Raw genomic sequence first — 22,830 nt, 5'->3', positions numbered from 1 at the left:
ATTGTTTAACACATTATTTTTGCAGCTTTAAGTATTGTAACTGTTAAGCGTATGAATGCAATTGCCAGATGCATTTTGATAAGTCTGTAATCTTCTTGCTCGCGAATTCTCTCATCCTAAACAATGAAGTGCAGGTATGATGTGATGTATATACTCTTATTTACATTTTATCTGTGGTTCGTTGTTCTTTTCAGTACATTTCACAGCTTCAGTGATTATAAAGGGAGCTAGGGCTCTTTATAAGCGATTCGATATGAGGCAATACTGTTTATTTCGATATACAGCAGTTTGATGCAAGCGCATCTGAAAATATAGCTGAGGACACCGACTGAGCTGCTGCAGAGAAAGTGTGTTATCTAATTTGTTTTAAATAAGTGACAAGCTTCATATTAAGGCCTTTAAAAACTAGTAAGACATATTTTATAGTTTTGCATATTAGTTTGAGGCTCGGCCCATCATATACTCTGACAGAAAGGCTGCAGGTGCAGCTGACAGAGACACTAGGCTCCTCGCGCTGTTTTTCTTAATGCATAACTTACATTTCACCGGTAGATTCTCCATCTGTAAATTTGAGAAAAGACATAAACATATAAAAATTTTTGCTGTCAGAAGTCCATGAGCTTGCTGTTTTGTAATTCTCCGATAAACTTCACAAACTTCAATGAAGGAGTGCCTCAGCACACATGCACGCCAAAAAGACAGAGCTTAGTTAAATAGGAGTTCAATAATTCTGACTAACATATACATTTTGCTGAAATATTTGTAGTTGGACTCTCAAGGTGTTGTAGAATTAACCTACAAGTAACTATATTTTTATGATAGCACTGACTGTAAAGTGACTGTAATGGGGTAATCAAAACACATAACAAAACTCTGTACTTTTGATGGCATTTATTTTAATTTTTAATTTTGTGAGTTTAACTGCCACTTAAAAAGCCTTATTTTTGTTTTTAGATTGCAATGTTACAGTGTTAAAATGAAATGTGATTTTAACCTTTTTTTTTGCACATAATATAAAGCATTTTTATTGCTTGATAAATAAAAGTAGCATGGCACAAAACTTGGTGTGCTCATCATGTCCTAATTAGGACCTGAAATCGCTAAATATTAGATCTGTCTTTTAAAACAAAGAAAATAAGCTGGAAGATGGGTATTATCCGACTGGAAGCTTGTAACATATAAATGCATACATATATCCAATCACTTTATTTTAACATTCATATAAGCATTGTTTGGATTCCTCAGAACATGTCTCTGACCTGTGTCCATCATGGCTTAGTATTTTCCACCCTATCCTCCTTCATCTCTCACTCGGATGGACATTCAAGCTGCTTTGAATGCCAGGACAAGGACCACACTGAGGCAGTCTGGCAGAGTCTTGTTCTCGACTCACTTTTTTCACAAGACAGGCATGGCATGGGCATCCCTCACTCGTTCTGAAATCTGAGCTCTTCAGTTCAGGGGGACACATGATCAAGGAAAGTGAGAATGAGTGATTACACTAGAGCAATCAGAGGATGAAATAACACCAGGCCGACCTTGTGTTGTCCTCTCCACCCAGAATCCTGAGGTTCTGTGATGTCCGATCTTGATGGCAATGTAATGGGCACTCTGTTGCTGTTTGAGGACTGGTCCATGTTGTCATCTTCTTCTTTACCTGAAATTTGATGACAAGGGATTGCAATGGGGCATGTCCCATTACACAGACATCGCCCTGAACAAGCTATATATTTAAAAATAACCCGCAGTTGAAGAGATGGTGACTGCACAATTGTATCTCACATAATGGAAGTATAGTCCTATTTTTGAAGCCTTGTGAGGCTTTTGAAGCCTTTCAAACAAACTTTAACTTTTGTGGGAAAGGCTTATACTTTATAAAATTAGGTGAGCACCATACTGCCCACAATGATGGTTGCAGGTACACTTTGATTTAAATTTAGCAGGTCTCGTATTGCAAGTTCAATGATGCATGCAGTGACTTATCTCTCCGGCAAATCAGTGATCAGCTGGATTTACACGTCACATTATGGAAATAGTGGTAACGTGCCATGTCTTACCGTGCCATATCATGCAGTGAAAAAGCATATCTTCTGGAAGACAAGGAACATTGGACCAGGAATCATTTAGGCTCCTGTGGTTATGTAAACCTTCCTGCTGTTCCAAGAAATGCATTCCCTACTGACGAAAAGTGTGATCGATCAGAAAGGACTGTCCAGTTCAGTGGACAAACAGGTTTGATATCCAAAAAAAAAAAAAGGATTATGTCAGATCTTGACATCTGCGTCTTTAACAAGGTGTTGAAACATTTATTCCAAATGGTCAAACAGGCTATGTTTACATGAACATCTTTTGTTTCAGTTGGACTGAATTAATTCCGATTGATGTATCTGAATGTAGTGTTTACATGAATGCAAAATGAAGTGATCAGATTGATGTGCGCATTTATATGCCAAAAGCTTTGACATGTGCACACTGTACGAATATAGAGAGTTTCCCACCGTTTGAGCATAATAGCGTCCTACACTGTTTCTGAATATTTATTGATTTCTGGTCATACTTTTTAGACAATGAGCATGTAAACCGCTGTGTCGTACTGTTTATGGTTATCACACAATAAAAACACCCCTCCTCTGCCAAAATCCAGTCATCTGTGGATGAGAATCCAAAACAAGGACTGGTAGGACATTGTCATGCTCCACTTCACAGACACTGAGTGAAATGAAAGTTTTATAATAATGGGACACTCATTTATACAACACTTTATTGGACAGGAAGAACATCTTTTTCTGTTCCGTCATATGTCATTATGCTATTTCTACTAGGGATGGGTCACAATTTTCAAATTTTCGATTAGTTGATTTAGAGAATATGGAATAGGTTGTGCGATTATTGTCTTTAAAAATGTCCCCATGTTTTCTGAACACATTGTTTCGCCCGCACACAGTAGACTTGCATGGCAGAAAAAAAGACTTGCATAGAATATAATGGTTACAGTAACTTGGGACGATATCAAATAAGAGTTCTGTGCTGACCACAGACACCCCCGACTGGGATCTAGGTGTGGCTCATCTATATTCAGAAAGGCATGGAAAACAAATAATGTGTTCTATGGAGGGGACATTGTTAGCGGTAGCCTGTTACATTACAGTACATAACATTTAACTTACCACATAAAGAGAGTAAGGAGAGATGACTGATAGTATGATAGCAAATGATTTTCTAAACATCTAATCTTGTAAAATGTGTGCGAAGTACTGCTCCTCTGTAGTATAAACACAGTAAGTGTGACTGCAAATCTCAAAAGTGTTACAAACGCACATTCAGAAGCTATTTAAATGTCACGCATATTAATGGCATCTCCCTAATGTCCGCAATTTATATAGAGTATAATTACCCAGAGATATAATTAAAAATAAAAATAATAATATTTTCCCCCCATCTCGTTTTTTTTTTTCCCTTTTGAGGGATTCAGTGTTTTGAAATGGATTTGTCCAAGCCTTATGGGAAATTGATTTATGATAATTGATGGACTGTTATGTTAGTAAGTGCCATCATTCGGTTATGTTTATTATATTGATATGTTTCAGCACTTTACAATCATTATATAGCTTGAGTTAACCCTCTGAGGTCTAAGGGTATTTTTGTGGACTGGAGAAGTTTTGGCATGCCCTGACATTTGTGTTTTTTTCAGCTTCTTATAAATGGCTAAAGTCTAATCTCACTGTAATCAGCACAAACTGGGCTATAATAATATCTGAGCAGCATGTATGTTCATGATTGTGTTTTTGAGAAAAAATTGTTTTATTCATGTTTAGTGAAAAACTAAAAATTTTAAATCACTTGAATAAGGCCATAAAACACATACAGAACATTGGTTCCAGGGAATTTTAAGAACTGGAGCCTGTAGCCTAGAATTTTTCTTTCTAAATTATGTGAAAATCATCTTGTTTACTCACTCACAGAAAACAGTATATTGAAAGTCACGTTTTGTTGGTAAAAGTCATATGCGAGTAGGCGTCAACTATCATGAATATCATTGTGATTTACACCTGAGAAGACCAAGGCCTGCATAATGAGCTGCATAATGAGCCTTTAAGTCAGCTTGTGTCACTGAGAGGGGAAGAGTTACAAGAAAGAATGTGTGGACAAAATAAATGTATATCATTTTATGTTTGTAGTTTATTTAGAATATATTGCATTATCCCACAACATAATTTAATATCCACTTGGGGGAGCAGTTAAACAGTTTATTAGGAACAATCAAAGCTGAATTTCAAACTAATTTTTTACACCATTACTCCAGTCACACAATCCTTCAGAAATTCTTTTAACAATCTGATTTTCTACAAAGAAATTATTATTATTATTATTATTATTATTATTGAAAAGAGCTGAGAATATTTTTTCAGTTTTTTGGGGGGATAAATTGAAAGAACAGCATTGTTTGTTACATTTGTTACAGTTACATTTATTTGTTTCATTTATATTATTTACATCAAGCTTTTGAATTGTAAAGTATTTTATATTGTTATTGAAACTTCATTATGTTTCACTTGATTATACATTTAGTCATAAATTATAGTTTGGAAAAAGTCTAACTAGTAAAATGTTTACACATTATGTGAAAACTAGTAAAAGTATATATTAAAAAAATAAAATAAAAAGACTCATGTTTATGATCTCATGAATAAAGCACTTCATTGTTTTTTCTGAGGAAATCCAAATTTCAAATCCATAATCCACATTACATAATTTTGGGGTGAATCTTGTCTTATTAGTCTCATCACGAAGCAAACAGTAAAATAAAAACACTTGAAGAACAGTCTGGCTGTGTTGTTTTCTGTTGTGTGGGCATATTCAAGCCACGCGCTTCAGTGAAACATTAGAATCTGAATAGAGTGTTCAGCGCGGGGCGTGGTCTCATTAGAAGATAATGAAGGGAGACGTGAAAAACAGACATTACGTTGTTTTCATATAGATTATTTGATCACAGAATATTTGTTTATGGCAGCACTTGTTTCGTTTAAAAGTAGACATGCCACGCTTTCTATAGATATATCTCTCATGTCTCTTCGTTGAGTATTCTCTGAGTTACAGTTCATTTTAATGACGCGTGTCTAAATGAAGATCAGCGCAGACAAAGGCTGCAGACAGCACACCTTGTTTGTTATCTTTATTTTATAAATGTACAACGTTTTGTTGTTATTATGTCTGTATACAAAAAACGTTAACCCTTTACAGATTCAATTGATGTATTGCTCTTATCTGTACGATCAAAACTGAAAGTGTAATTTAAGTTCTTTTCGGGGTTATCAGGAGAAAATGACTTGTAACGTGTATACGTGTTAATCGACTAGAAAGGGTTAAGGTGGCCTGTCTTCTGAATTAAACCATTTATCATATAGATTGAAAGCGTGAATCTTGTTCTTTCCATCTCTCTCTGTTGTTTATGGTTGTTTTTGTGTGTGCATGTAGGGGAGGGGTGTGATTTTTGAATAATAATCGAATAATACCCAGCAGTTTTCAAATATTATTTTTGCTTGGAATGCCTATCCATAATTTCTACATCATTGCACATGCTCAGTCCTTTCAGTTAAGGTTTTCAATCCGATCAAGTGTTTACATGCACTCTCAGTCATATTAGAAAAGAAATAAAACACCTCTTTCAATGCAATCAAAATTTCATTCGGATCGAACTCAATTAGTGTTTACATTAGTTATTTTCAGTCGATTGAACCATCAATCCAATTACTAATGGATTATTTGGGTGCATGTTGTAACTATTCACTTAGTCACAGAAGTACATCCTGTCTCAAGTCCACCCAAGAGATGTTTGTGAATGTAGATCTAAAGGATGCATATTTTTATAACCAGATCAGTCCTTGTCACAAGCATTTTCTGAGATTCACCTGTGGGGGCAAAACAAACCAATTTCATGTTTTTCTTAATGGAGTGCCTCTGGCACAAAGTGCATGGATTTGTGGCTTTAATGGCTTTTTAAATCTGAGAAAGTACAGGAATAAAAAGCTCACTCACCACTTATCAGTGGACTTCTCTCAGCTGGATTTGCATTTGATGGAGATGAAAGCATGTCTGTCAATAATCCATGTCCACTCTATTCAGAGTTATAGAGTGAAATATATTTGTGTGTGTGTGTGTGTGTGCTCGTTTTTGTGACATATCAGGACACAACTCTGTATAATGACATGGGTATGACACAGGTATTACAAGGAGAGGGTGACTTATGAGGACATAACCCATGTCCCCATTTTCAAAATGCTTATAAATCATACAGAATTAGTTTTTTTTTTTTTTTTTTTTTGAGAAAGTTTCCTGTGAGGGTTAGGGTTAGGTGTATGGTTGGTGTAGGGCTATAGAATTTACAGTTTGTACAGTATAAAAACCATTACGCCTATGTGATGTCCCCATAGGTTTCACTTTCACTTCTACTTAACGATTGCTGTCTGTCAGGAGCGCTATACTGAATCATTACACAAACAGACTGACGTTACCCTCAAGAGGATAATTTTCTGTTGTTTATCATGATGGGCATAGTGAACTTTTGATCACCCCTTGTATGTTTAGATTGCACGAATAGTGTACATTGTAAACCTTAGTCTCAGAAAAATATTTTGCAGGAATCTCATTTTTCATAATATCTTCTTCAGATTGGAAATAGAAACTCATGAGACATTTTACTTTCAACCCATTAATTTTCTAGATTTCTCAAGGACCGATGACATTTCATTTTCCTTCACCTCAGGAAGCAGTGGTGGATTCCTGCTTGTCCCGTTGATGATCTACTCGCTCGCTTTAACTTCCTGTACGAGCAGTCTGGTTTCTTCGCTTGAGAAGCGTTCAGCTTTTCCGCCAACAAATACCGCAATGGCGCGAGCGCATCTCGCTCTTAAAGGGAATGGGAGATGACACTCTGATTGGTTTATTGAACATTACCATTACTTATTAAGAGAATAGGGACAACCCATTCCAAAAATGAGCCCCAGCGCACAGACCGTTTTTCCGTAGAAATAGAAAAAGTGGAGGTTAAAAGGTTAAGCTTAGTAAGGAAAGTCTCAAGAGGTAGAGAGAGGCTGAATGTCTCTCAAACAGGGGCAGAAGAGAATACTGGCAGTTTATGAGAGCTACTGGTATGTAATAATCATTCTGGTACCGTGAACAGCCTAAACACAGAATTGAATACCAGCTCACTTCAAACCCTGCTGTCACTGTAATATTTCACAGTAACAGGTCTCAAGTAATGAAGATGGAAATGTACATGTATCCAGGACGAATAAATAATAAAGGTTCAGTGTATTTTAATGTTATAAAGTTATTAATGACCAGCGATTTAATTATCCGATCTCCATTTTACAAATACAAGTACCTGAAATTAATTAATTGTATTATTATTATGATTATTTAGAGTACCTATTAAATGTCAAAAGATTGAATAAATTTGATTTCTCATGGCATGATTTTATGCAAAAAAAAAAAAAAAAAGAATTTACACTAAAATTAAATTACACTAATAATCAGCAAATGAAAATTCTGGACAGACTGTGTCTGAAATGGGCAGATCTAACAGTTGGAAGAACAACAATGGAATAGCTGTCTCTCTCATACTAAAGTTGATGATTACCCTTAAGTCATTATGTTGCTATTGCACGCCTAGAAGCCATCACAACCCGCAAAACAACCCTCCACTTTCCCCTCTACCACCCACTTCAAGTGATGACAGTTGCCATGGAAACTGTGGGAGGCGGGCAAGTGTTTTAACTGGTGTTTGTTTGCACAGGTCTAAAGCAGGTGAATATTTGCTGCTTAGCATAGCGACAGACCATCAGCCTGCTCACAACAGAAGCATTTTCACAGGCAGCTTGGTAATTAAGACACAAGGCCTGTCGTCAGGCTAGACCTGGTAACGAGGAGCTGTCTGCCCGCCCACACAGGTTCACTGTAAACATTCTTCCAACAATCCCTGAAAAAAAGCCACACACCCTCTCCCATATGCAGGCTGTTTCAGAGATCTCGGGCTGCATATCGTGACCACACTTGTTTTTTCCAAGGTGATTATAGCTTTACTTTTTTTCCCTTTCTTTCTTGGTTTAGTTTTATTTTATTTATATAAACATTTATTTTGATTGTGATTAATCTATATTTCTCTTGTAATAATTTGTACTTTTAATTACATAGTTTGTCTTGTAGTAATTATATTTAAAGGAACACTCCATTTCTTTTTAAAACAGTAGAATTTTACCGTTTTCGAATCCATTAAGCCAATCTCCATTCTGGCAGTAGCAACTTTAGTTTAGCTTAGCATAGATCATTGAATCTGATTAGACCGTTAGCATCTCGCTCAAAAAATTACCAAAGAGTTTCTATATTTTTTCCTGAAAATATAGAAAATACACCCAAATTGTGCATTTAGCACAATGAAGTCAGGAACTATTACAGTTTTAAGTTCGGTAGGCCATTTTGACCTACCTAACTTTGTGTTTAATTTTTAAATGGGTGGTCCCCCTGGGCCCTGCAAGATGATTTGGCTTATTGTAACATAGCCTTCTGAGGATAGCTGTGTTCTTAGATTGGTTAACGAAGTGTCCCTCCTGATTGACTGGGTTCCCAATTTTCCCTGAGTTATGTTTAGTGACCTCCGATATGTGTTTTTTTTTGACTGCCGATATATTGGAAAGCAGGTGGCCGATAAAAAGCCAATATTATAATTTTTTTTTATTTTGTTATTATTTATATTATGAAATTTTAAATAATTTGACAATGGATTAAACAACAAATGTGTAAACTAAACATACTTACAATTTAGATGTCAAGGTTTTTTTCACAAATAAATATTTTATAAAAATATAATACAAAGAAGTAAACACTGTAATCAATGGGCACTTAGTATTCTGGGAAGTTTGTGTGCACTGGTTATCATATTTTTCATATAAAGCCAGGTTAACCCTCATTTTACATACAGCACACAGTGAAAATGACAAGAATACGACAGTGGGTAAATGCATAAAGCGCAGCATAATTTGAATCACGAGTTTAAAGCATTCAATTCACACGACCAACATTCACACAGGGAACACTCGATCATGCAGGATAAAAATGCACACTTCACAAGATATCACAGCTAGTTTTGACTTATTTTGCAAGGTTTGTGAAATTAAATGTTCATTAGTCATTCAAAGATTCGTTTAAATTCTATAAATGCATATTTACCTAATGCTGACAGCAAACGAGAAAGTATTATAATGTTTGCCTTTCTATTACTAATAGGCCTAATATAAAAGAAATCATTATGATACTTTCTGTATACATAACACAATTCCTTTAACCATTCCATCTGATTATTAGACAGATTTCTATCCATGCTAGACGGTTGATGACGACAAACAAGAGAGAGAGTGTGAGCATTGTGTGCACTCAGGCACTGCCTCTCTCAGTGCCGTCAAAATGAAAAGTTCCAGAAGAAAAACTTATCGGCCAATGCCGGTATTTGAAAAATAATCAGCCTTGGCGATATATATATTGGTCGACTTAAGGTAGGTTCGATGTATGTCTGTAGTTTCCTTTGGTGCTTTGTCACCAGGTGAACAGCCATGCACTGTGGAATGGCTGTTTGGGCATTCAATTCCCCATAGTTTCCACTAGAGGATGCAGTGCGAGTTCCTTAGAAAGGGAATGTCTCGGGTTATATATTTAACCATGGTTCCTCGAGAGGCATCGAGACACTGTGTCCCCTCGACATGCTTCAGAAACTGGTTCTGTGTGCAGCAGTCTCCATAGTGTCTACTAGAGGACCCGACATTTAAATGTTAATATATCATGGCTTCTGTATAAATGTTAAACAGCACAACTGTTTTCAACTTTGATAATGATAAGAAATGTTTCTTGAGCACCAAATCAACATATTAAAATGATTTCTGAAGGATCATGTGACACTAAAGACTGATGATGTGTGTGACTGAGAGTGATGATACTGAAAATTACACTTTGCATCACAGGAATAAATTGTTTTAATATTAGTGTCAAAATATTAGTGTTTTAACTGTATTTTTGAGCACATAAATGCAGCCTTGATGACCATAAGAGACTTAAAAAAACATTTAAAAATCACAATGTTTTCAAACTTTAGACAAGTACTTTTTTCAGTTGCAGATATATTTCTTAACCAACACAGTAATTTTCATTTTAGATTTAATGTACAATAAAAAGCCGGCTTTGTACCATATGCGTTTATTTAATCTCCATGCCAAAAAGGTTGACAGTAGAGTGATACCATCATAGAAGATTGACATCATCATACACTAGGGGTTTGGTGTGCTGCAGAAAACAAAGCCGGCGTATGAAGTAAAATAAGTAGTTTTATTTTTACCCTTCTGGCTTTGTATTGTAATTAAAATGAGCACTTTAGCTCTGCTACCTGTTTGCCAGCGCTTCCATTTAGATTAGCGGCGGTCTAATTAACAGCAGACGTGCATTTTCCGTTCCAAAGCCAGTCTCTAATGGCTGGGCAGATTGATTTAAATGCAAACGAGAGAGGATTTAATGAACTGCTTTTACTGAAAGTGTTTAATAGGAATTTCAACACTCACAGACAGGTTGGTAAACAGCTCTCGGACCATTAATTATGCATTGTTGTATATTTCTTTAAAATGTTGGTTAATGGTGTCAAAATAATTATATTTTGTGTCTTGAATGATTACACTCTTAAATATGGCTGACATCAATGGAAAATCTTCTTGTAGATTTATATAATTTAGTTGTCACCAAACCACAGCTTGCTCATCATGTGGGCAGCACATATAATTTATGGGTATTCATTAAACGTTTTTTGTGTTTAGCTAATTAATTTAAAGTCTCACGTAAGCACAAGAGAGCTAGATGAATAGCCTACAGTCTAATTTTTCCCATAATGAATGGTTTCCCAACTCTCATATTACATACACAACCAGACAGTGACACCAGCATCTCCTTCATAATTTTTGTCTAAATGCTTCTACATGTCCTAACATCCCACATCATAACAACAGTGAGAAATACCCAGCCTACCCTCACACAACAGCAGAATATGATTGTCATTCATGTTTGGAGTATGATATGTATATCATTACACAGTTAACTTACTGAACCTGGTTCTATAACCAAAGTAGCTACCTGAAATTTTAATTACCAAATTTGAAAAGAGCATCTGGTTGAATGAATTAAGCACTTGACAACTATGTCACGACCTTTATACATGTGAATTATTAATATGAAAGAAAATCGTAGGGATATAAATCTTTGAAAAATGTCATCACAATTCAATCTGATATAGATTCCCTTAGCCTACGTTGTGGTATTTGCCGATATCTCAAAACTTGCCGTCATACAATTGCAATTTGATTAAATTCAGGAACCTATAAATACAATATTATGTGTCTATTTTACATAACCATAACTCAGAAATGTAACCAAAATATAACACAAACATTTAATGGAACACTCTGAAAATTGCAAATTCCTTTTCTAGGGAACATCAGAATCGGTCTGACAAAGGCTTAAAATGCAATCATTGCATCTGCTGATTTAAAAATAAAATATGCCGATATGCTCTGCCGATAAGATGTATAACTCATGTGCTTAGGGTGTGCTAGTGATAAGGTCACATCATCAGTGTGGTCATTCTTTAAGCCAACTTTATTTTGAATGATGACTAGAGTCGCTGTTTTGTATTGCCGCATTGAATTTGAAAATGCACGCACAGAATGACGCTTTCGATCAGGCTGTTATGGTTATAATTGTTTATAATTGTTCCCCCTGCTGTATTAAAACTGTACTGAACTGTGATATCAAAACAATTTTTTTTTTATAAAAATACATAATAATAAAATAAATTAAATAATTTAAATAAATAAATGAGTTAATATTGAGTAACTTTTAAGACACATTTAATTTCCTGTATGACCAGTTATTGTGTCTGTTTTTTATTGCTGTTTACTGTTTATTATCAGCAGTAATAATTTCAAAAAAGCCAAAGCAGGATCATCCTTTGTGTATGCTGAGCAATGATCAGATTGACAACATTTCTGGAAAGGAATGAACAAAGACATCTAGTGTGATATATGAGTGCAATGTTATACTTAAAATCTGCATCTGTCTGTCTGTCTGTCTGTCAGTCAGTCAGAAGCTGAACTAGTGTTTTATTCCACAGACCAATTTGTGGAATAAAAGCAGTGATATTTCCTACTAAATCATTAAAGTTGCAATGCATCTTAAATGTGATCAACTGTTATCTGTCAGCACACAAGAGAAACATGGTTCTCTTCCTAACTCACTAATAGACAATATTTTATTTCTATCAAGAAGTACAAATGCCCTTCTACTTCCATAACTCAGGGTGTCCCTCAAGGTTCGGTTCTTGGTCTTCTCGTTTTTCATAAACTATAATATTTTTCTATCATTATTTGTCATGGTCACAGTTAGCACTGTTACACTACACAGTTACACTAATTAGATACACTGATATCTTTCAGTTTGTTCTCTATGTATGCATTATGTAAATATTCAGCTAAACTGTAATGTAACAATGCTTATAAAAAATTAAATAAAAATCTTGATTTTAGCACTTATAAGAAATACTGACATTTGCGTTTATAGCATCAGAACTCTCTCCAAACCCTCCAAAACGATCAGGAATCTGAGCATTAGATTTGACGTGTTTTGAAGCCCACATCAAATCCATCCATCACACACATACATAAGCAACTTCACCAAATCAGACACCTCTGCCCCAAAGCTCAAAACATTGTTTCATCCAAAAGATGCAGAATTGCAGTAGCTGATTTTTGATTATTTGTCCTACTACATCCCTGCATTCCAGTTCATTCATCATTCCTCATTCCAGACTGCTTTGTTTAATTTCTGTCAAACTATGTTCAATCACTGTAATGGAATCTAAACTCAGAAAAATTATTTTCACAAAATAATTTCCACTCCTGGTTTCTGGCTGCCTTTTTATTTTGTCTCTTTCTCTCTTTCTTCTTTTTTCTTGGCTGTCTTTTTAGTAATTAATTATTTGATAGTTTATTAATTGTACATTGATAGTAGCAACCTTACTCATTCATACGGGCATTATTGGATTTGACCTGTGTCCTGCTGTATGTTCGTTGCAATTTGGATTTCACACTTTTTAGTAAATGCAGTTGTCAATACTGACTTTGTGTTTCAGAGCAAGCATGCATACTTTTTATGTAAATTAGACTTAATGTAGATTGCACCTATGGAGTGCAATTCATTTTGATCACAAAATGCGATCACTGTTTTTCATTAAATGAGGGAGAAGAGCATTATAACTAGGCATATGTACAGGCTTTTGGTGTAGTTGAATGCACTTTCTGCATTTGAAATCACTTTCTGATTCAAATGTTTGGGTGGCAGTGTTGGAGGGATGGTAGGCAGTCCCAGTAAAATATCTCAGATTGTGGTAGTCTGCTGCATCCTCAACATCTTATCACTCATCAACCCACATGATGGGGTTTTGCATCAAAAGAAATGCATTCAGCACAGATGATGTATTTAATTTGTTCATAAAACCATTCATAAATCTGATGAGTTGAGGGGAGCAGTAATTGTAGTAAGGGATCACATCTTTTCCTGAAAAATTGCATTATATGTTTGAAATGGCATTCTATTTTTTTATTTTATTGTATTATGGCTTTGAGGATCCATTATCACACCTCAGGACTCCCACAAGGTGATTTTGAAAAACTATTAAAACTGTATGGTGTTTAACAGGCAGAATCAGAGATTCTACGTTGAAGGGATTTCTTGCCTTCTTCCACATGCAATGGTTTTGTGGTTTTGTGCTCATTAATCCAGGTTTTTGTCAAAAGCTTTCCAAATGACAGCCCTAGTGAACAGTTATTTGTCTCAAAACAGGAGGCCTATGCTTCGTTCACATGGTTGTAGAATACAGTTAAATTCTATTTTATGTTAAATATGGCCACATTATTTTTTAATTGGTCATTTGTAGGACTCCCATGTCGAGAATGACATTTTCTTAGTGACCCTGTTCTTAGTAAATAGAAACGCAGTGGAGGTTGTCTATCACTTCATACTGTGTGATAGACATTGTGCACTGCACACACATTGTTTACATTATTCTTGGATTTTTAATGTGGGGTTTCATTAATTCACAGAGATAATAGATAAATGTAGTCAATATGTTCACTTTTATTTGTGGTCTGTAACTGAAATACTGAAAAATCAGTGGTTAGCCACAAATAATGATTGTGAATGTAGCCTTACACCCTTTTGTACATCGGGCATGTTGGTTGAGGTTATGTGACGCATTGGCCTGAAGCTCTGGTACATCAAAGCAAACCTTACCAAAAGATTTTGATGATATGTTTTTTCCCTGTTGTGAGAAGTAGCACAAACATGCCAGAAACAGAATGGGAAGCTTGTCTCCTGTAAAACAGTATGAAGGCTCACATTGCTACTAGGGATGTCAACGATTAATCGATGATCTATTAATTGTCGAAAAGAGGTGCAGTCGATTAAAGCCGTCGATGGTTGGTTAACCGATTTAATGTTGGGCATTAATTTTGTTCCCTGAATAACCCATAATTTAACTGAAATAAGGGAGCAAATTAATAAATCGAACAAATTCTTTATTCATGAAACCATGAATGTTAGTCATATAGAAAATGTTTGAAAATGGTAGAAATCTCATAATCAAATCGCTACATAAAGAGCAAATTGCTCTTTCTTTAAATAAATAGATTGAATTATAATTAATGTTCTTAGGGACAAAAATCTACCTCAGCTTCTGCTCTAAACTAGGGAGCCCTTTTACATTACTATAAGGTTAACAGCGTAGCCCAAACGTAAATGTAATTACTATTTTATTTTATTTTTTAATAATCAACACTCAAAGTATGCAGACATATTAATTGCACATAATGCAGTTTTAAATTAACTTCTAAATGATAACGTTTCTATTGTTGAAATACAATCATTTACACAGTGTACATCCTAGTTTGCTTCATAGCAGATATGTAAACATAAATTAAATAATTAGAACATCACTAACAGTTAAAGTAAAATGTAATATAGTGTAATATTTCGCGAAATGCTCTTCTCTTGACTTTATTTCTACTAACCAACTAACAAGCTGTGGACATTGATGTGTCTGAGGTAAAGCAGTTTTATTTACGTCTTTCCATGGTCAAAGAGAGGAAAAGAGGAAGAGATGATCACGCCGTGTTAGAACCAGAGACAATTTATATGCCACTTCCTCAATCCTCCACTCGACTATAAAAGGAAAACCCGTAACTGCTAAGATGGCGGTTGTATGCACATTTCCCGCCCCTCCCGCTGGAAAGCCAATCATCTGCTTTTAACAGTCAAGCCGGGAAACATTTAAGCCTATCGTCTGGTTCTACTGACGTATGCGCACAGTTGAGGAACCCTTGCGCATGCGTAGTAAAAGTATAACCTGTGGGAAAAAGGCGTTTTAAAGCTTATTTTTGGGGCAAAGTCATAAAATATTTTCAGCGATTTTGATCATATTTTACTGCTGTTTCTATACATACAGTTTTTATGTCCCGGTGATCAATGAAGTGCAGTTCTGACTCTCTGCCCATTCATTTAGATAGGAGCTGGTCTTGTTAGTCTGAAATAGCTGACCGGAGGCGATGCCAAGATGGCGGCCGAGTGTCACAACTTGCCTAAAAGGACTTTGGTTTGAACTGGGGGATTTATATGTGATTGGTCACGCAACATCAAAGAGTGGCAAAATGGCATTTATTGTTTTAATTTTCTGTAAAAAATTAAATAAATAAATAAATAAATTACATAATTTAAAATATGAAGCTTTGTTTCTTATCAAAAGTAATAATATATAAAACTGAACATTTCCAGTGAAGTTGGAAACCTTTATGACTTAATGTATAAATGTGATTTAGTCCTTTATTTATTACATTTTTTAACTGTAATTGTATAGTTAAGTATTTTTAAAAGAATTACAAATGCAGGTAGCTGAGAACCACCAAACAAGAAAACTTAACATTAAGTGCCAAGAATACTAGAGAACAAGCCAAATCAGCTTCATATTTGGGCACAGAAAAGGACATCACGAAGGTAGCTGTAGCTCAGTGATTATGGTACACTCACATACGTAATGCTTTAGCTTCTTTTGGAGGGATTCTAGCTGTTCATGGGTTCCAGAAAAGTAATCAAACTGGCCAGATTTTGTCTGAAACGTAAGTCATTAGAGATGCATAAACATCATTTTTCATCAAGTCCCTTCACATATTGAGGAGACGTTCAGTTAACTATCAGTCACCTTTGTAAATGGACCGGTGAGAATGATGGCCTTTTCTGTTCATTTGTCTGATGATGGTGGACATTACTGATGCAGAGATATTTCTATACCTTAGCCTCTCATTACTTTTTTAAAAACAAACCGTGTGTAATTCTCTGGAGAGATATAAAGGACATTCTTTTTAAGAGTTAGCTTCTCACAGACCTAGTTTCCACCAGTCATTTGTAAAAGTATTGTTAATGCAAAACAAAAAGTCCTCCAAGAGAAAGTGAGAAAGAGATACCAGTGTCAAAACACATATATTATCAGTAGATGAATGTTGGTATGTAAAAATGTTTGAAAATGGTAGAAATCTCATTACATACTCGTACAGTTATCCAGATGGTAGAAGCATCTCATTCGCTTGAGTATGCATTAGGAGTTGCATGACTTTTAATAGTTGACTAGTCATCCAGAAAATTAATCATTCATCATGTACAGTACATGCATCTGAAGTCGTGGGATCTCTTGTTGACACAGACTAGAAGAAAATATCTGCAGCACAGCCTCTAGTATGCACTATTGTTGGTTTATCTTCACATTTGTTTGTTATGTTTAATAGACAGTTTGTATCAAATCTACTGACAGTATACTGCAGAAATCATGTTACTGGCAAACACCGGGACAAGCTGTTGATAATTCACAGCACATGTTTGTAAGGCCTTAATCATCTAATGACTGTATTGTGTTATAGATGTTGGTGACGACTCCAGAGAAGTGGGATGTGGTGACAAGGAAGAGTGTGGGGGACGTGGCTTTGTCTCAGATCGTCCGACTGCTCATCCTGGATGAAGTTCATCTTCTTCATGAGGATAGAGGGCCTGTTCTGGAGAGCCTGGTGGCCCGGACATTGCGTCAGGTAACACATTCTGATATAGCGCTCACTGTGTTCAATGTAATTAATGCTTTTAATCAGGAGGAATGCAGTCAAATGACTGAAAAGTGTCAGTAGTCTTTGAAAGTCTCTCTTTTTTAATGTATTAAAATTGTAATGTATTTTTTTTTTTTTTAATAATATTTCACAACATTACAGTTTTACTGCATTTTTATCAAACAAATGCAGCCTTGTTGAGGATAAGAGACATTTTACCTACCTCACGGTTTGGTTTGGTACGGTTTGGTATGTTTTAGATACAGCAAAAAGAAAAAAATTGGCAGATAAATTTCCTTGATTTTTAAAAAATGTTTTATTTATAAAAACTAACAAAGTATGTTTTTTGTTTTTTTTACACATTGAACAATTCTTTACCCATCGTCTATGGTGTTTTCTTAGCAGCATACTGTATAAAACAAAAACAGGTCCTTATATATATAAAAAAATGAAAATGTTATATTGTTTTAGTAGTTATGAACAAATACAAAGATCTAACTTTTTATCTGGAACTCTATAACTCTTTATATTGAGTCGTGTGTTTTTACTCAATTGGTTCTCCATAGGGCTTATGTTTTTTGGAACAAAGCAGGAATTACGGTCTGGCTGAAATGGGCTTGTGAAGGAATATTGTAACGGAGCTCAATTACATTAAGCATGTTCTTAAAACCTGCGTTTTCCACTACAGAGTAAGGGGCTCACTCACTCAGTAGGCTATGCACTGAAGGCTTGTTGCAAAATGGCTAAAGGGTCTTTCACACAGGATGCGGTATGTGCTGTGCTGGACCCTGGGCTCAGCGTTGCCCTTCAGATACAACGCGATTTGCGCTGCACTATCCCAAGAGCAAAGTAGGTGGAGTTTTCAAAACTGCCCGTGCATACGTTCTATTTATAACAGTTCTTCTATCTAATAACGTGCAGGCCTGTTAATTGTATTGTACTGCTCAGGAAATTCTGACACAGTACAGTACTAGTCCATTTTGATTTCCATGCTTGTTTGGATGTCCCTGTAAGGGAAACAGGTCAGTTTAGCTCAAAGGGAATCATTTAAGATTTTAAAGGGAATTTGAACAGAATCACTGTTTCACGGCTGATCACTGAGACGCCCTGTGATTCAGTGAACGAGCCGTTTAACATCAAATCTGCGCTGGATACTAATATCCACACTATAGTGAAACACTATCAGTTAGCACAGTAACAAGATCGGCAGTTTAAGACATTAACTTGTAAGCACAAAACACAAGATACTTCTCTTTTCAATATGAATAAGGCTTTATTAGATAAATCTAAGACATATAAACTAATCTAACACATAAACGCACGCACTCACACATTCACAAAAGTTGCAGGAAGATATAAAGTTAGGGAAAGATGAGTTTAAGAGAATGGAAATATGGAATCCCAAGTTTACAGCAATACGTTAAATTGCATAAACATGAACAACCATCAATCACGTAATTAGCCCTCGCATTGAGTTCCTCAGTGAGGTTAAAATTATATTAGATACACCAGCAAAGGTCACAGTCTGGAGGTAAAGTTACTTGCGTCTCCTGTGGAAGAGTCTCGGTGAAAGGGCTATCCTGAGGTCGCTGATTGGCTGGAAGTTCAGTCGCTGAAGTGACGTCTTGGGGAGCCTGTGCTTGGGCGTTGGCTGAAGCTGGAGTTGAGTGGCTGGTTGGAGTTGAAACGCACAGACGAGGTCGACGTTACAAAACTTAACTCAGAACACGCAACTCTCAAACGGAAAAGAAAAGAAATAAAGTTTGACGAGACTAGGTTGTGTCCCTTCTCATCGTGGCTAAGTAGCAGCAGGCTTGCAGGCCGAAGCACGCTGGAACCGCGCTCAAAGAACAGTCATGATTAACAGCATGGCTATAAGCTAAAAGCTAAAGCTAGGTAGCAAAGCTACAAGCTAAGAGCAGGCATGACTATTAGCAGAGACTAAAAGCCTACTAAAAGCAGACTAAAAGCAAGATTTCATGGTGTCCAAAGTATTTAACTGGCCTGCTGGCCACACCTCAAATGTTGTCTTGACCAATCAGATATTGTCTTGGCTCGGGGGGTATCATAAATCATTTGTTTATCTTACCAAGCATGTGGTCCGAATTTTCCTTCCTTGCAGGGTTTAATTTTGGACATGATTCCTATTACCAGGTTATGATATATTTTACAAATAAATGATTGTCAGGACAATATCAAGCAAGAAAATTTGATCACACACATACCAAACACGATTATAAATCGTTAAGCTATACCATAGTTATTAAAAAAACATACACAATAAGTGATTATAACATGATAGTCAAATGTGTGGGTTACACATAAATGAATATGGAGTGAAGCGATTGACTGATTAATTTATAAGTCTTTTTGAGTTCATTCTGGTCCACATATCTGTACAAAAGAAGTTTCTTTGCCATTCTCTGACAAAGGGACGTTCTGTGAAGACAGAGGTTTAAAGCCCTTCCCCCCCTTAGGAATTTCAGTCTGGTTCTGCTGGGTGGGGGAAGTCAATGGAAGTGTTTAACTTGATCTCCTGGGTTTACATGTGATGTCCAGCGTTGCATTTCCATTACGAACAACAACACATTTGGCACCAAATTTCTCTTCTTTGAATTGAAATTGTAAATAATTGTTCTAGTGGTGTTAATGTTGAAAGCTGTTGTGTGAACAAGTTGGTTGGTCATCTTGCTTGGTTCTTGTGACACTAGAACTGATTTATGACTTCCTGAGGAATTCGGCTCTCGTGTTTCAAACATCGCTTTGATAGACTTTTTAATTTGTCTGGTTCGACTCATTTCTGTTACACCCCGATCGATTGGTAAAGTGCACCCAAACACCAGACCTGTTGGTTATTGGAGGATCTTCTATTTCTGGTCTGTTAAACGCATTGGCCATTTTGCAACGAGCCTTCAGCGCGTACTGAGTGAGCGAGCACCTGACTGAGTAGCCTAACAAAATCATAAAAGTTGGTGTTTTTTTTCTTTTTCGGGGGTGCCAGGGACGTTTCCTGTTACGTCGTTTGGGTTATTGGGCTACCTTGTTGAACGCATATCATTATATTTCACAAATGTTTATTTGTTTTCCAAATATAATTAATTAGTCCAACGAACCGTTCGGTACATAATGTGTACCGCGTACCGAACCGAAAGAATATGTTTGCAATACTTTCCAAGAGAAACAGTAATTTTGATTCAGTGCTACTGGAGTTTGACTGAGAGGCAGGCCTGCAATTAAAATGTGTTAAACAGTTTATAATTGTTATGTTTGTCTTTGGGCCCTATCATACACCCAGTGCAATGCGACGCAAGTCGCGTGTGTTTGCTAGTTTCAGTCCGGCGCCGTTCGAATTTTCTCATGCAGCGCCACGTCGTTTAATTAGCAAATGGATTTGCGCCCATGGATGTGCTGGTCTAAAAAAGGTGTGTTCAGGTGCATTGCTGGCGCATTGATATTTTAAGGATCTAAAAAATAATAGACTGCGCCATAGACCAACTCAAACCTGGTCTAAAGTCAATGGCACAATATTTTTTTTGTTATTTAAAGAGCGAGTTGTTAGAAAATGCACCTCTGGGCGAGTCCACATTGCGCGTTGACTTTGCTTATTACACACACGGATGAGCATCATACAAACATGCCAAATATGTAAAACAAAAGGATTACAGTGTAAAAATATATTATTGTGTTGGCTACATAAACATAAAATGATGGATAGTCATTGCGTGTATTAGAATTAGGCTATTTATTTAAATTCAGCCTATTACTACTTATAATGATGAATGAAATTGGCTAATTATTTGAACAATTGTGCCAATGCACATATATTAACTGACTTGGTGGATTCCTGCTTGTCTCGTAGTTGATCTGTTTGCGCGCTTTAACTTTGCACACGAGCAGATTGGTTTCTTCGCTTGAGAAGCTTTCAGCTTTCTGTCGTTAAAATAGCAAAAGTGGATTTGGACACACCCTGAGTGCACCTTCGCCGTGCGCTTTACACTGTGTTTAGATGGTTAAAATAGGGCCCTTTAGGTTTAGGTTGCTTATTATAGTAGGTACGCTAGGAGCAGTGTGTTGTTCTTTTTTTCTTTTCAATATTGTATTGTTAATTAATAATATTAGTTTGTATATAAATGTTTTTATATGTATACATTTCATGTTCTTCCTCTTTTAATATCTCAGTATTGGTTATTACAGTAGCATAAAGTTAATTTTAGACTTTATTAGCTCCAGAGGTGTGTAAATTGTTCATCCGCTGGGGCAAATTAAAATATATGGTCTGCATAAGGGGACATTATGTCCAGTCTGGCCTTCGACCTAAAATAAGATTGTCACATCTACAGTATGTTAAAAGCTTATGGTGTGCAGAAATAGACGTGAAACTATTTATTTATTAATTTTTTTTGGTCTGCAATATAGTAATAGAATAGTAGTATTGTCTTTTCTGCTAATGATTTAGTATTAAATACCTGATAGATACAGGTAGCCCTGTAGTTTGTTCATTCACTCATTTGTGGTCCAGTTCCTATGTAATTTCCTTCTCCATTGGATGCATGTGTGTGTATGATTGATAGGACCCCACTGATGATGATTGGCAGTCGCTCTTACTAGAATCACTCTGGCCATTTGGGATATTAGTGTGATTATGCAAATCCTGACAGCTGGAGAGACGACAGCCCATATTACTGGGTGTCCCGTATCCATTTTCCGTTCTGACAAGCCTCAGTCAGGTGTCAATCACACGCAGGAATTTTTTTCAGAATAAACTCCAGCAAAGCTCATGTATACTCTGTGACAAACTACACAGCTAAACTACCACTTTAATTTTGCCCTTCAAGACTCTTTCATAGGGCAAATTGTCAGAAAATTCAGCTTTCTCATTTACATTGCACATTTTTCGTTAGGTGAGTTTTACTTTGAGGTCTGGAGCTGAGAGAAGCTTTCAGTAGGACTGAGTGCCGAGTAAGTGAAAGGAAATGACTTCAAGTGATACTGCTGTTTACTGTGTCCACACTCTATTCGTTTGAAGTGCTAACTGATATCAGTTCAGCGAGGCTGTGTGTGCTTTTCTTAAATCCAAATGGAGCTTATTATTGTAGAAGATCATACCGTGCACCAGATTTTCAATGTCAGATTTTGTTTCTTTGGCTATAATGAATTCAGTCTTTGCACTTCATTTCAATTTTAAAAGCTAAAAGATAACAAGCTGTTACTTTGGCTAATGTCATGGTGACACATCAGGCAGCAGTTAGTGGTAGTGAATTAGAATATTCAGTCCTCTTGGCACCAACATTTTTGCTGCATTAAAGATGTGCTTCTGTACAAAGAACTGAAATGGAAGAAATTTTAGTTTCTTGCTTACAAACTAGATGCTTATTTCTTACAACCCCTACTTCTGGCATGTTAGTCACTACAGATAAATGTCTATGGCTAATACTCTGAAAGAGGAAGGAATTGTGCTCATTAAAAAAAAAAAAAAAAGCTATCTATATATATATTAGGGATGGAACAGTTCAACTTTTAGAGTCACAGTTTTGCTATGTGTTATGTTTGGGCTACACTGGCAAATAAAAATAAAGAAAATAAGAATAATGTATCTAACTACAAG

General features: G+C 36.0%; 1 protein-coding gene across 1 annotated transcript in view; it reads left to right on the top strand.

The window, feature by feature from the left end:
- ascc3 (activating signal cointegrator 1 complex subunit 3) overlaps nt 1-22,830 on the top strand; it is a 205,551-nt gene that overhangs the window by 75,738 nt on the left and 106,983 nt on the right. Inside the window, exon 11 of the mRNA XM_052617566.1 lies at nt 17,049-17,213. Within this exon, the coding sequence (XP_052473526.1) occupies nt 17,049-17,213 (165 nt within the window). The remainder of the gene's footprint in view (nt 1-17,048; nt 17,214-22,830) is intronic.

This window comes from Carassius gibelio, chromosome A16 (assembly GCF_023724105.1).
Source record: "Carassius gibelio isolate Cgi1373 ecotype wild population from Czech Republic chromosome A16, carGib1.2-hapl.c, whole genome shotgun sequence".
Lineage (NCBI taxonomy): Eukaryota > Metazoa > Chordata > Actinopteri > Cypriniformes > Cyprinidae > Carassius > Carassius gibelio.
The sequence above is the reverse complement of the archived record's forward strand: the minus strand, read 5'-3'. Positions and strand labels throughout refer to the sequence as shown.